This window comes from Cyprinus carpio, chromosome B17 (genome assembly GCF_018340385.1).
Source record: "Cyprinus carpio isolate SPL01 chromosome B17, ASM1834038v1, whole genome shotgun sequence".
In the NCBI taxonomy this organism is placed as follows: Eukaryota; Metazoa; Chordata; class Actinopteri; order Cypriniformes; family Cyprinidae; genus Cyprinus; species Cyprinus carpio.
In genome coordinates, this window is record NC_056613.1 from 1,992,542 (window position 1) to 2,007,441 (window position 14,900).

General features: G+C 37.8%; 1 protein-coding gene across 2 annotated transcripts in view; it reads left to right on the forward strand.

Annotated features, from left to right (window-relative positions):
- The window catches only part of LOC109107471, a 16,177-nt gene extending 1,853 nt beyond the window's left edge, over window positions 1-14,324 (forward strand). For both annotated transcript variants that reach the window (XM_042743184.1, XM_042743182.1), the window contains exons 2-4: window positions 4,854-5,517; window positions 6,473-6,650; window positions 6,932-14,324. In XM_042743184.1, coding sequence (XP_042599118.1) covers window positions 4,876-5,517; window positions 6,473-6,650; window positions 6,932-13,644 — 7,533 coding nt within the window. In that variant the 5' untranslated portion in view covers window positions 4,854-4,875 and the 3' untranslated portion in view covers window positions 13,645-14,324. The remainder of the gene's footprint in view (window positions 1-4,853; window positions 5,518-6,472; window positions 6,651-6,931) is intronic.
- The last annotated feature ends 576 nt before the right edge of the window (window positions 14,325-14,900 follow it).

Sequence of the window (14,900 nt, forward strand, 5' to 3'; positions counted from 1 at the left end):
CCAGATGAACTGATATATTGCTTTGAATGTCAAACTTAGCAGTGTTACAAATCATGTGAGGGTTGCTGTCTTTGTCTCTAGCGTTTTGAAGCGTTTCTTGTTTTCATATTTTACAGTTCTCATTTCAGACTTCACGCCTCGCTTCAAAAACAGACAAAATTTTTTCAAGCACTTGAGGTTTTTTTCTGTTCAAAAGTGACTAATATCTAGCAGCTCTAACATGAGTGCTGTTAAGTGCATTTAGTAAGCATTAATGATCTTGGTCAGCATTGTGGAAATCATTTGACACTGTTTTTAAGTGCTTTGCTATTTATTTATTTTTTTCAAACAATGCTGAACAATGGAAGCTTGTTTCTGGGATGATGATGATGATGATATTACATTTACATTTACATTTAGTCATTTAGAAGATGCTTTTATCCAAAGCGACTTACAAATGAGGACAATGGAAGCAATCAAAATCAACAAAAGAGCAATGATATATAAGTGCTATAACAAGTCTCAGTTAGCTTAATTTATTAATAATAATAAAGGTAATTGCAACTTTTTTTATCTTTCAGTTCAGACTTTTTTCTTAGAATTTGAGTTTATATTGCAATTCTGATTTTGTATCTCAGTTTTTTCTTAGAACTCTGAGTTTATATCTCACATTTTTTACTTTATATTTTGCAGTTCTTTGTTTACATCTCGCAATTCTGACTTTGAATTTGTCACAATTCTGAGTTTATATCTCACAATTATTTTTTCTCAGAATCACAAGCCATTCTAATTTTATATCTCAAAATTCAGACTTTTTTTCTTGAAACGTCTTGAACTTTATATCTCACAATTCTGAATGTATCTCTCAATTTAGATTTCTTCTTAGAATTTGAGTTTATATCTCTCCATTCTGTTTTTATCTCACAATTATTTTTTTCTTAAAATAGCAACTTTATATCTCACAATTCTGAGTTTAGGCTGTATCACAATTTAGACTATTTTCTTAGAATTGCCAGTTTATTCCTCACAATTTTGAGTTTATATTTGGCAACTCCAATTCTATATCTCACAATTCAGACTTTTTTAAATTAAAACTGTGACTTTATATCATGCAATTAAGTTTATCATAATTTACTTTTTTCTTAGAATTGCAACTTTATCTCACAATTCTGATTTTATTCCTTGCAAATCTAACTTTTTTTTTCTCAGAATTTGAATTCTCACAATTCTGAGTTTATATTTTGCAACTCTGATTTTATATCGGTACTACAGTATTTTCTTAGAATTGCAATGTTATATGAAAAAGTCACAATGACCTTTTTTTTCTATTCTGTGGCTGACAGGCTTCCATACTGAACAGATGTATATTTGTATTTCAGAGCTGTTTAAGCTGTCACGAGTCTCCTAACTCTTCTCACACGTATCCCATGAGTCTCAGTGATCTGACAGTATTGTGTTGCAGGTTTCTCCCAGTGGGCTGCCAAGTTCTCAGTTACTAATTGTGGAAATCATGTGTAGAACTTACAGCCTTCAGAGATTTATAATTAGTGTCAAATATATGTACACCTCTCAGAGGCGTTTAGTAATTAATTATCTCTAATTAAATGGGGTTTGTGCTTGGTGTGCCATTAAAAGAATCGGAATTAAACAAAGAACCAACAAACAAATCCGTATTAATGTTCCTTCAGCTAGTGGTTAATAGTGGGTCAGTTAAGAGTACAGAGGATGTGCTGTCTTTTCCTGAGATTACAGTAAGCCTGTGCTTTGGCAGTACTAGAGGGAGCAACAGTCAGTGTTATCACTAGTTTTTGTACAATTTACCAGCAGTTACTGAGTGAAAATTGTTTCTCCACCAATTTTTGTAAGTGTACAAATAAAAAAAAATAATAAAAAAATGCATGAAATACTCACTTGTTTTAACTGAAAAGTACTGTAAGGTACAGGATACAGAGAGAATAAGCAGATATTCACTGAAAGCCCTGTTCACGTTCACTTTCATCTCAAGGTGCCCTTAGAAACTGCATATAAATCAATACGAATAAAGTACCAGGCAGATATTATAGAAAGAATGACTTTCCAGTAAGGAAGGTTCACAGAAAATATTCACTATTAAATAAATTTTTCTATGAATAGTTCAAATCTTCTAATGTTGTAATTACAGAGACTAATACTATATTTAAGTTATGACATGTACCTCATATCTGAGTGAATTTCAAAGAGCATGCCAATAAAACATATCAGGATTATATTTCACCCCCAAAAATAATGGAAAAAGAAAAATAGAATAACATTTATTTAAGTCCCTTGGGTATATTTGTAGTAATAGCCAAATATACATCGTATGGGTCAAAATTATAGATTTTTATTTTATGCCAAAAATCATTAGGATATTAACTAAAGATCATGTTCCATGGATATATTTTATAAATTTCCTACTGTAAACATATCAAAACTTCATTTTTGATTAGTAATATGCATTGCTAAGAATTCCATTTGGACAACTCAAAATTTTAAAATAATTATACATTATTATATTATATTATTTTATTTTATTTTATTTTTGCCTCCAAGGCTTATTTATTCAGCTTTGAGAAGATGTATACATCTTAAATTCGAAAATTTTACCCTTATGACTGGTTTTGTGGTCCAGGGTCACATATATACATTTCATTTAGTTATTAAATTATGTAATTAAGGTTTATTATTATTATTAAATTGCATCACATACATAATTCCAAAGCATCATGACGATAATGTTTAAAATATCTTCATGCCTTATGGTCACATTTAGCAAAGATGTAAACAGTCAAGCAGTTGAGATTTCCTATACGTTTATATATTGCTTTAGATGACTATATTGTAATTATGTGGATAAAGTTATATAAAGATAAAGACATGATATATCCAATTTTATATAAAGAGCTGAATCATAATATAGTTACAATTTGAGATGATACAAACACTCAAGCAGTTGAGATTTTATATAGCCTAGTATTTATAGATTGCTTTACATGAGTCTACTGTATGTATGTGAAAAAAATAAAGGATATACTATATATACTATATGGGTCATGTTGTGTCAGTCAGCAGATACAAGCATTAGAGAACTGGAGTGAATTTGACAGCAAGTGTATTTTCAGTCTGTGTGTTTGGTGCATCATTGTTTCAGTGACATGTTTTTAGAATATACACAAACCAGCCTGTCATCAGGGGTCAGAAAGCAGACATCTTGTAGCTCTGCACAGCTCTGTTCATGCAATCCTGGTGTTGCTGTCATGTGTCTAACGCTTCACTAGAGTTCAGTGAAATCTCAAGAAGATTAAAGAAGCTTTTCATTCTATCCTTAGCCGCCAAAGGCCCTGATTAGTGTCCAGACTGTTTGTGGGAGGGCTTGTGAACTTGTGTCCCTGCAGCATTTGTGTGCTTGGATGCTGCCTGGAACGTTGCACTGTATAGTCAGTTTTTTTTTTCTACATTTTGTACAGTACTGTTTTTTTTTTTTAGCATCGGATATGATAATGTATTCTGTAAACGTAAGTATATTGTTTATATTATATATACTTTATATACTGTTGTTTTTATATTGAGCTGAGATACTGCTGAAATAATGCTATTTTAATTGTTTAAACAAAAATTGTTTTATTATTCACAAGGCGAATTGTTCAGTGAAAACATGCTTGATGCAGTATATCATAGCTTTTGTGGTCTAATATGGATTGTTTATTTCAATTTTATACAAACAGAATTAGAACATTGCATATGTCAAGATACACTATGTAGTTTTCTTCAGTTTGGACTGTCATGAAATGATTTTGTGCATTTTGTATTTAAATTCAACCTAGTTTTTTCATGATAAGATATCTGATTATAAGAAAAACAACTTTAGTCTCAGTTTAATACACATAAGAGATCATGCTCTTGAACTTCTTTAAATGTTAGATTAAAGTGCCTATTAAGGACTAAGAACTAAATGCAATTTAAACTAGTCTGTAACTGTTTCCCGATAAGCATTGGATTAATCTCTGGACTGGGGCCTAGTTTCGTTGTTGCTTAAACATTTAAATGGCATGTTATGTAATATAATACAAGTACATTGAAAAGTTGGTCTCACTGCAGTTTTCATCACAATATCTGTTTTCTTAAATACCACAATGTTCTTTGAAGTACTTTGGAGGACCATGTCAGTGCCATTGTTCACTGTATGAATATGCCAATCATACAGTACCATGGTACTCCCATCAGTATAAGGATGAACTTCAGAGACATTCATTACATAAATGTTGTATCTATATGTTTTTCCACCTCTAGTTAAATATAATTAAATGATGAAATAGTGATATTTTAGCAACTATATCTTTGATTGAGAGTTTGAAGAAATAATACCTGACATGTTTGAGGCTTAATCTTGGTGTTCTGTTCCTAGAAGAAAATATTTTTCAGGGTTGCTCGCTCATAACACGAGGCTTGGAGAGCTTGATTATGTTTTACTCGTACACTTTGTCCGAATTAGCAGAAATAAATATTAGCAGAAATAAATATAGAAATTAGCAGAACTTCATAAATAATTAGCAGAAATAAAAAAAAAAACATCTGTGAAATTATGACTCTATGAAATGAATATGGATGGCAGAAGATTTGATCTTAGAAGAGTTTGATGAGTTTTGATTATAGTATTCTGATTATAATACAGACTGTGGTTTCTTGGCAGATCTGAGGGCAATTAAACTACAGCAGACTCATTACTAGAGTCCCCATTTAATGCAATTTCTTTGTAAATTTATATTTTATGAAGATTGTTTCTGGGTTTGAATTTTGAAATCTGTGTTGATTGTGAGTTTCAGTGTCATTTAAATTTCCAAACTTGTCTTCTGCAGCTTAAATTGATGTGGAGGAAAGATGCAGAGGACGACCCAAGGCTCCTTCGATGCCAATACCCATTTTCAGAATGAACCTCATCAGTTTCCTCATCCTCCAGCATCGTCCTTTGGCTCCAGCGTGACTGCGGCCAGCCAAGCCAAGAGAATGACCTTCTACAAGAGTGGTGACGCTCAGTTCAAAGGAGTTAAGATGGCCATCCATAAGCGCAGCTTCAAATGCTTTGATGCCTTATTGGATGACCTTTCCCAAAAGGTTCCTCTACCTTTTGGTGTGCGTACCATCACGACCCCCAGGGGGACCCACAGCATTAAACATTTAGAGCAGTTAGAAGACGGAGGCTGTTACCTGTGCTCTGACCGCCGCTACGTTAAGCCAATCAACATGGAAGCTGCAGGGAAGAGGCCGGCGGTCTGGCACCATCACAGTCACCCGCATAACCCTCGCCGCAAGCCCTCCCGACCCGAGGAGCCCCCCTCGGGACATCAGCACCACCATCGGCAACCCAAAAGGATTGTTCTGGTAAAAAACAACGACCCTACTGTTAGGCGAGCCATCATTCTGAGCAGACGAACCGCTCGGAGTCTTCGCGTCTTCATGGACGAGATTTCAGAACTCATGCAGTGTCATGTCAAGAAACTCTACACTCTGGAGGGACGTAAGGTCAGGGAGGATTTCATTTCTTCAACCATTCTTTAATTAGCTGGGTCAAGTATTTTAGGAGGGAGGTGTCAGTTCAGGACGGAGATGAAGGCCCTGGGAAAATAGTTGTGCTAGATACTAATCTAATAAGCATCTTAAAGAGATGGTTCAACCCCCAAAATAAAACCTTAATTCACCCTCATGTTATTCCCAACACATACATTGTCTGTAAAACACAAAAGGAGAAATTAAAGTATGGACCAAAAAGCACCATAAAAATGACCCATGTGATTTGTATGCTAGTGTTCTGAGGAACCGAGTAAAATCTATTATAAAAAGTCATTTCTTTACTCAAATATACTTGACCTCCACCATTGCTCTAAAATTTCCTTCATGCATGTAAATTTTTAGGATTTGCAAACAACACCAATTGCCAATGATTACTGCGTATCTCATAACCAAATGTTCAAATCTGTGCATGCACTATTTGATCACTATTGGGCAAGACTTTTGGTGAATACCAAATTTTTATAACGAATATTATGTATTTTTTCATCAAGAAGATGAGTACAATATGCCTGAATTCTCATTGCCGGTTGAACTACTTCTTTAAATACTATGTAAAATCTGTATTTTGTGTTTAATTAGTTGATTTACATATTTAAGGTTAATTCAGGATCATTGAGCCATTTTTATCCAGTCAGTGATAAAAGGTGGCCCAATTTACCTGAATTCACCCTACATAAATTAATATGCTGCTGTTGTCATTGCAGCAAACCATTATGTTTGAGTTTTGATGATTTAGGGGTTCTCAATGCTAAAATGTGTCTGTTAGTGCAACCATTTTAAGCATTTTAAATCAGTCAATTATGAGGTTACATTATAGTCAGGATGTTGTTAAAAGGTTTGATGTTAAACGTTTTTATCTCTGACTGGATTTGACTTTTGTCTTATGTTCATTCACTGCTCTCCATAGATTGACAATATTCAGAGTCTGATGCAGTGTCCTAGTGTGCTGGTCTGTGTGGGTCGAGAGCCCTTCAGGCCACTGCTCATGGAAAGCTTGAAGAAGCTCTCAGACGAAAAGCTTCCAGGAATGAGCACAAGGTCTCACTCAAGTGTCTGCAGTGAAGGCCATGAAAGCAAAAAGAATGGTAAATATGTTCTTTTATTGTGTACACAGTTCAAGATAACTACCGTTTACATTCATTTGTTTTACGTGAGTCATTATAGTGATTAACTAACCATCTACCCAACCCACGTGTCTCTAATAATAGACTGAAGATGAAACAACCATTTACCACCAGCTCAGATGCACTTAATGTATTCTAGGGGTTGGTATATCTAGAGGCTCTTTCAAATTTGTTGTTTGCATGTTAAAAATGTGATCCTTGATAAAATTATATATCTGTATTTTATGATTTTGTTTTAACAGTTAACTTTGGCCTGAGGACAAAGAAAAGTATTATCCATCCACGATCAGACTCCAGTAATAGATCTACAAGATTCTCTCTTTCTTCAGAAAAGTCCTATCAAAATGGATTATGCATGACACCAGGACAGTCTGGTTGTGTCAGCAACTGTCCGTATGTTAAGGAAGTTGTAGTGAATGATGACATTAAGAAAAAAGTGCTTGTTAACAAAGACGGCAGCCTTTCTGTGGAGATGAAAGTTCGCTTTCGGCTGTTCAACGACGAAACTCTTCAGTGGTCCACCGAGATCAAGAAGTCATCAGTGAAAGTGAACGACTCTGGCTCTGTGAAAGATGCAGATTATCTTAAAGCTAAAGCTGAGTTTTCAGACCCAGACTCCATATCTGCATCAGAGACTGAAGAAGCCTTTGCAACACAGCTGCATCAGAAGCATATCGAGGAAACGCTTTGTCAAAACTGTTGCAATCACTGCCAAGAGTACGACATCTGGAAAAACCCCATGCACAAAGAACTGGGGACCTGTAAATCACCTAGTTCCAGTGCATCATCTCACAAAGTTGTACACAAAAAGTCATCGGTGGATAGTACACGCACAATTTCTCGTTCCAGTGGCGAGTACACTGAGCATGTGGTGGAAAAGGCCTCATGCTTTCAGCAGACAATGGAGGAAGGAGACACTAGAGTAGAATACTGTGCAATAAGTCACTGCTGCAATCGAGGTGAAGTATCATCTGTTGGAGTCATGTCAAAGAGCAAGAGATCTTGTGAGGACGACTGTGAGAGTCACACTAAAACAAAATATTCTCATGTGGAACCTAAAATCTCTCCTACTCCACATTGTGAGGTCATTAAGGTCATGGAAGAGCGTCCGGTGTCTGCAGTCAGCAACTCATCCAAAGTGCTTCAGTCTTTGAGGGAAGATCAGGATGATGATTATGACGATCTGCCTCCAAGCATCTCAAGAGCATCACACTGGTCCCAAAGTGACCATCTTGAGAGTGATGCTCAACCCAAATGTGTTCATTGTTGTGGCTACAAGTCTTCACCAACATCTTATTTGTCCCCCAGACCTCCAAGTAAAGAATCAAGCAGTGCTGTTCACTCACTTAAGCTCAAAAAGTATAAAACCACTTTTGCAACAACAGCAGAGCCAGATGGGATGAGTATGACATCTCTGATTTCAAAAGTGTCCTCCAGATCACATCCTTGTCAGTGTGGTACCATAACCCCAAGTTTAGTTGCATCTGGTAGGCAGCATGGGCCTGAGGGAGGGGCTTGTAATACAAATTCCAGACATAGCCAAGCGCCTTGTAAATCTAGAGTCCAAGCAAACAGCCCTGGATCCAATGCATTAGATGCTCTGAAGATATGTGACAAAGATGCTGGAAACATATCTTTAAGTGCCACATCAGGTGTGAAGAAACGATCTGGTGAGTCTGGTGTATGTTCATGCTGTGGTGAGCATAAAAGATTGAATGGGAATCCAGAGGGGAGCGAAGCAGAGAAAGCTGATTCCATAGTGTCAAAGTCAAACAAATCTACTGCATCCACTTCAAATGCTCATGAAAACTGTGAACTAGTTAATAATATGTCAGAAGTGGAAGCCACTCGGGAGCACTCTCAGTCTGCACTGTCTAAAAATTCAAATGCCTCTTCTACTTCAAAAATCTCAAAAAAATCCACCTGCTCTGCACATGAAATGCGTTCTGTTGGGAAATCATCCAAATCTGAACATAATGAAGCAGAAAATGTTGAAGAAAGAGCCAAAAGTGCCACACCAGTAAGGTCAGTCGGGTCAGACTGCATTGTTTCAGAGAGAGAGCCCACACCAGCCTTGGAAATGGATAAAGCTGAAGAAAAAAGCCAAGAAAGAGCTGTCAGCCCAATGTCAGCCTGTTCAAATTTATCAGCTGCATCGAGGAAATCCCACAAATCAGAGAATGCTAAAATGCCTAGATATTGTAGTCCAAATGATTTAGAGGAAGTGCCATCAAACTTATTTAATTCTCAGGGTGATATATCAGAAAGTGCTGCTACTCAGAGTCATACTACGACAGATAATCATTGTGGACAAGACACAGAGTTTCCTCAAGAAGTGAGATCAGCTAGTGCCGTGTCTAATAAATCAAACCGATCTTCTGAACATCCGTCACATGCATCAGAGCAAACAACTAAGTCTGTCAAATCTTGTTGCGACTTACAAGAAAAGGCCACTCAAAATGCCAGCAGTCCTGATGTTCAGTGTAAGCCGGAAACTGAGGTAATCACTGAAGGAAGACTATGCAGTCCACTGTCCAACTGCTCCAAAATATCTGTGAAGTCACATGCATCCTCAAAGAATTCACACGCAGAGTCTAAATCTAAGGAAAGAGTTCCTAGTGCAGTGTCTGTTAAAACAAACACATCTAAAGGATCTTGTAGGTGCCGCAAATCAAACCACAATGTTCCAGAAACCACAGTTACCTCAGCACCAATTGATACAACACCTAATGAATGTGCAACTCTAGAACATGAGTCAAATAGAGCCACCAGCACAATGTCTCAGACCTCAGAAAAGTCTAATGCCTGTTCTGAAAGATCTTTCAAATCCACTGAAAAGAGCATTGTATCTCAGGAAGTGGAGAATGGCAAAGACGTCATGTCTTTGAATACCTTATCTGTGACCTCTCCATTACCTAGGTCAAAGAGGTCCCCATCTCCTGGGTCAACCCACAACACTGAAATTAAGAAAACTGAGAGCAGAGCTCCAAGTGGGATGTCAATAAGCTCTAACGTATCCTCACAATCCCAAAGATCCAGTAAATGTCATTGCCTCAACTCCATAAATGGTCATTTGAGAGATGAATCTGAGAGCTTGTCAGGAAAATCAAAACAGTCAGCTAAATCTCTTATAAATAACATTAAGTCTGCAGGCAGCCAGTTTGATGAACCTCTAAGTCCTACATCAACAGCATCCGTTTCTCTTGGACTAGGAGAAGAGCACAAGGGTGATGACTTTGATGAAAGATCAACCAGTGGCATGTCACACAAAGGACCAGAGGAAGCTGGATATACGTTAGAGAATGTAAATGGAGTGGATGCAGAGGCAAGGCCAAGGACAGAAATGTCTATGAACTCTGCAATTTCAGATGAATCCAAAAAGTCCCATCATAAGAACTGTAAGGCTCCTGTTCAAGCTCTCTCACCTGTCTCAGCTGAGAGCATCATGTCAGCAGAACTCAAGAAAAGCAAGTCGGGAAGCCAGTTAAATGAAAACAATATCAGAGTGCCCTCCACTTTGTCACTGTCATCTTCACGAAGTAAGTCACCCTCGAGAGTTTCACAGGGAAGTGCTAAAAATACTGCTATGAAAGACAGAGACTGTGAAGCTGTCAACAACACCAACCATGCAGAAATGAATGAAACATCTTCAAAACATGACCAAAGTGAAAGAACCTCTGAAAAAGCTATGCCAGAAAGTGACTCTTCAAAAACATCTGAGCATTCGGTAAAGTTCAAAAATGGGCACAGTATTAAAGAGAGCGATAGATCTAAATGTAAAAGATCTAAATGTTCTTCCCAGTGTCTGGAAATAAATGGACTGAATATAAAATATAATGCAGACAATGATGGTGCCTTGTCATCCGCATCAGACAGAAGATCTATGAAAAATGATGCATCCAGGCCAAATTCAGCAGGGATGTCTGATATTTCCCAAAATTGTGTAAGTCTACCACATGAGATCCCAAACAAGAATAAAGCATCATTCAAGCATCCTGGTTCCTCAAGTGACAGTGTTTTATCTCGGGCACTTTCAGCAGCAGATCTGTTGAAAGAGATTGTCGTCAATGCAAGACCAGTCAGCAGAGGATCAAAGTCAGTTGCCTCCAGCAAAAATATCAACAAGGTAGAAAATAAAAGCCAAAAAAGCAGCAGGACCAAACACAGCAAAGTCAACATCTCATCGGAATGCAACAACAAGGAACTGATGCCGTCATGCTTACCGAACGCTTCCCCTACAGAAGTTGTGAAGGACTGGCTTAGGAACATTCCCATTGATGGCCATGTTTATGAAATGGATATTGAACTCACTGAAGATATGACCTTGACTCAAGGTGGTGAGGACACTTCTCAAAGAGACAAAATTGAGTCACCAGAAAGCATAATAGAGGTTGAGAAACCTCACGATGATCAAGCAGGTGAGAATCCTATTCAGCAGGAGACCAATGACATTTGTGTTGAGACAGAGTTGTGCGACAAAAGAGCACAATTGGAAGTAAGTACAATAGATCCCAACCCCAAAGCATTAATGAAACAAGACAGTTTGCAAAAGCAACATCATTCTTCGGTTCAGGTCATGAAGGTTTTACTGGGTCCAAAACTAGACAGATCCAGTAGTTTACCTGAGGTCTCCCCTGTATATGGCAGAAAATTAAGCCAGTCTGCTCAAGGGCTGTTGGACTGCCTTGCGAACTTACGATTGATTGACTCAGACTCTAAAAAGGAAAAGCAGCATAAATATAATGAAGTCATGATGATCCTACAGTCGCTCTGGCTCCAAAAGCCCTCTGAGGATGAGCAGAAAAGCCTGAACACAAAGGAACACCCCTCCATTGAAGATGAATTTAACCCACGGTCTTCATCTGGGGTTGATGTTAGCAGCAGCTCCATCGGCTCTGTTAAAGGTAGCATGAATGGCATATTAGAAAAAATAGAGACTGTACAAGGCACAATACCACCAATTGCCGAACAAGTGGGCTCACTGCAAGATAAAGATGAAGAAGATCAGGTAAAGTCTACAGCTCAAGCATGTGAATATTTAGATCCACCCAAAGTCCCCTCAGATCCAGTAACTCCAGGCATTGCAGAGAGAGTCCAGGGGAGTCCAGTAAATACACAACTGGATGATGACCAAGAAAATTGTGTATTGCAAGAAGATGATGTTGAAAGCAGTGAGAATAAGAATGAATCAGATCTAACGCCACAAACAACCTCTTGCAAGAGCTCTGGGAATGAGAGTAATACTATGAAATCTCAAGAAAATACAAGCTCAGGAACTCCACCGTCTGTTCAGAGAGCTCCACTTACTAAAAGAGTTTCACAAGACCCAGATCCCATTTGGGTTCTGAGCTTATTAAAAAAGCTTGAAAAGCAGTTCATGTTACATTATGCAGATGCCATGACGGAGTTCAAAGTGAGGTGGGATTTGGATGACAATGAGATGCTCGATAAGATGATAACTGAGCTGAAAGAGGAAGTACACAAAAGGATCCAATCAAGTATTAACCGAGAACTGCAAAAAATCCAAAGCCGGGCTGGCAGGGGTCCGAGACCTCCAGGAAATACTCTATCGAGAGACTCCACGGTCCAGACTGAGCAGCGACGCAAGCGTCTTCGGGTCATGCGCAATAAGTCCATCTTGTCAAGGAGTGATGAAAATTACACTGCATCAGGAACCGAATACAGTGATCAGCGCAGTGACGATGAATACTGTCCATGTGATGCATGCATGAAAAAGAAGATGGTGTCCAGAGCGGCCCAACGAGCTCAAGCTTTGAGTTTGGCTCCAGTTATGATGGAATTTGATCTGCGGAAAATTTTGCAAATGAAAAAGGATCCAGCCCAACCTACAGAACCAAAAACGGAAGAACAACACTCAACCAACTTGACTTTTGCAGTTGAGAAAGAAGAAGTGGTTCATGAAGAGGTAGAGGAAGCGAATGATGATACTAAAGACCATAAATTTGAGGCGGCAGATCAAGAGCCAGATGGTGTTGACAATACAGTAGATGAAGGCAGAAATGCAGAAAACATCAAGGATGTAGACTCTGTAAACTCTGAGATAAGAGATCCAAATGAAGAGGAAGCGAATGACAAAAGAGATTCTGGTGAAGAACATGTGGAAAATGAAGAAGGTGAGGATGTAAAAGAAGAAATGGTGGTAAATGGTAAGACAGATGCTGAGGAGAAAGAGGAAGTAGAGATTGTTGAGGATGAGACTAAAAAAGATACAGAAGAGGACTGTGAGAAAAAAGACAGTCCCAAGGGAGATGCAGCAAGTGCAGAAAATAGTGATACGGCTGTGGAGGCGGAAAAAGAGGATGAGATGAGAGAAACTGGTGAGGAAATCGAATCGGATGACAGGGAAGCAGAAACTGAGACTGGCAAAGAGAGTACAGAAGTCAAGCCTGCAGACGATGGAGGTGAATCTAATTCAAATAAAGATGATACACCTATTGAAGGTGAAACATCAGATGAAACATCCAACATTGAGAAAAATGCTGAATGGAATCAGGATGGATCTGCTAAGATTGATGTCAATGAAGGTGGGACATCAGACACAGGACAGGACAAGGACCAGCCTGAAAACTCCAAGGAGGTCAAAGGAGACACAGAAAATGAGATGAACAAATGTAGCTCTGTTGAGGAAGATTTTGAGAAAGAAGAATCTGATAAAACTGTTGTTGATGACTGTGAGAGCACACTAGCGAAACAGGTAACGAGAACGTCAGTGGAGTCTCAACCAGGATCCATGGAGAACTGCATGAAACTGAAAGATCTTCAGAGTTTCATGGAGAGTGTTGAAAGTCAAGGAGACAGTGTGGTTGTGATTACTAAACAACCACCGTACAAAGAGCCACATGGAAACAAAAAGGACATGCGCAATGGCTTGACTGAATGGCAGGTATCTCCTAAAATAAACAACAGGGCCAGTAAACAAAAGAAAGGACAATGATATTATGGTGAACAATGAGATTGTAATCATTTGATATTCCCTCGTATAAAGCACTTTATTACTAATGTTACTTTAGATGGGACTTGCATAATGATGATGTGAGATGATTAATCTCACTTCAAAGACATCTAAAGAGCTAAATAGAAACTTTTAAGGTATTTCAAAACTGTATATTGTATTGAGTTTTACTGAGTCTGTTAAAGCAACAAATATTTTACTCAAGGGTTCATATACTCAGTGAAATACTGTATATACTCACAGTCACACATTTTATCGATAAACACTGAATTCTCAGGGTTCTGAATGTTACAAGTATTACATACATGCATTGTTTGCCCAAAACTTAACCAATTTTAGCATTGCATTACTTCTAGTTTATATGCTAAATGGCTATATTATATTTCTAAATATATAATTGCAGATATGTTGTAAGAAAGAGGTATTACTCAAATGCTCAGTTTAGCAGCAACATTTTGCCATGACTCTATATTTCAAAATGACTCAATTAACAATGTTTTATTTATTTCTGAAGTTGCAAGATTTTATGATGCTGCTAAGTGGTGCTTGATGCCACGTTTTACACCTAAAAGATCTCACCACGTGTGGTATTTAAACCATCCTTGATTGTTGTATGTTGCTATTGTACTGTAACATTTACAGTAATAAATGCTCAACTATAATGTCTCTTGTTGTTTTCATAACAGGTCAGCACATATTTAGCATTAGAAGATCGTTGTTTCATGACTATATAAACGTCAACAGTTACAGCGACTTGCTCAGCAGGTTTCTCTTTGTATCGTTGCTCTGCCATGGCATTTTTAACCTGAAAGAGTTGTGGCATATTTTTGGATGCAGTGCATTGTGTGGCTAAAATTGTTTGCATCTATGTATTTGTGTACAGTATGATTCCACAAATCAGACTTTCAGATTTTTGCTGATAATTTACAAGTGCTATTTGCACAGGTAAGCACCACTAACTTTTTTTTTCCTTCTTCCATATTATAGTGCTCTTTGTTAATTAGTTTTTTTTTTTTGTCCTTCATGTATTCAGTGATATAGTCAGGAATACACTTAAGCATGAATAATTGCACCAGAGTTTGAGTCCAGCAGCTTGAATAGTTCTTGTGTCATTCTAATCTCATTGCCTTGCATTGGGTGTATCTTTAGCAGGGTGAGAGGATTGAGGTTGGCTTGCATCAGTCATTAATCTAACACAGTTATTAGACAATGGTGTGTAAATGTAGTTCAGCAGGGTG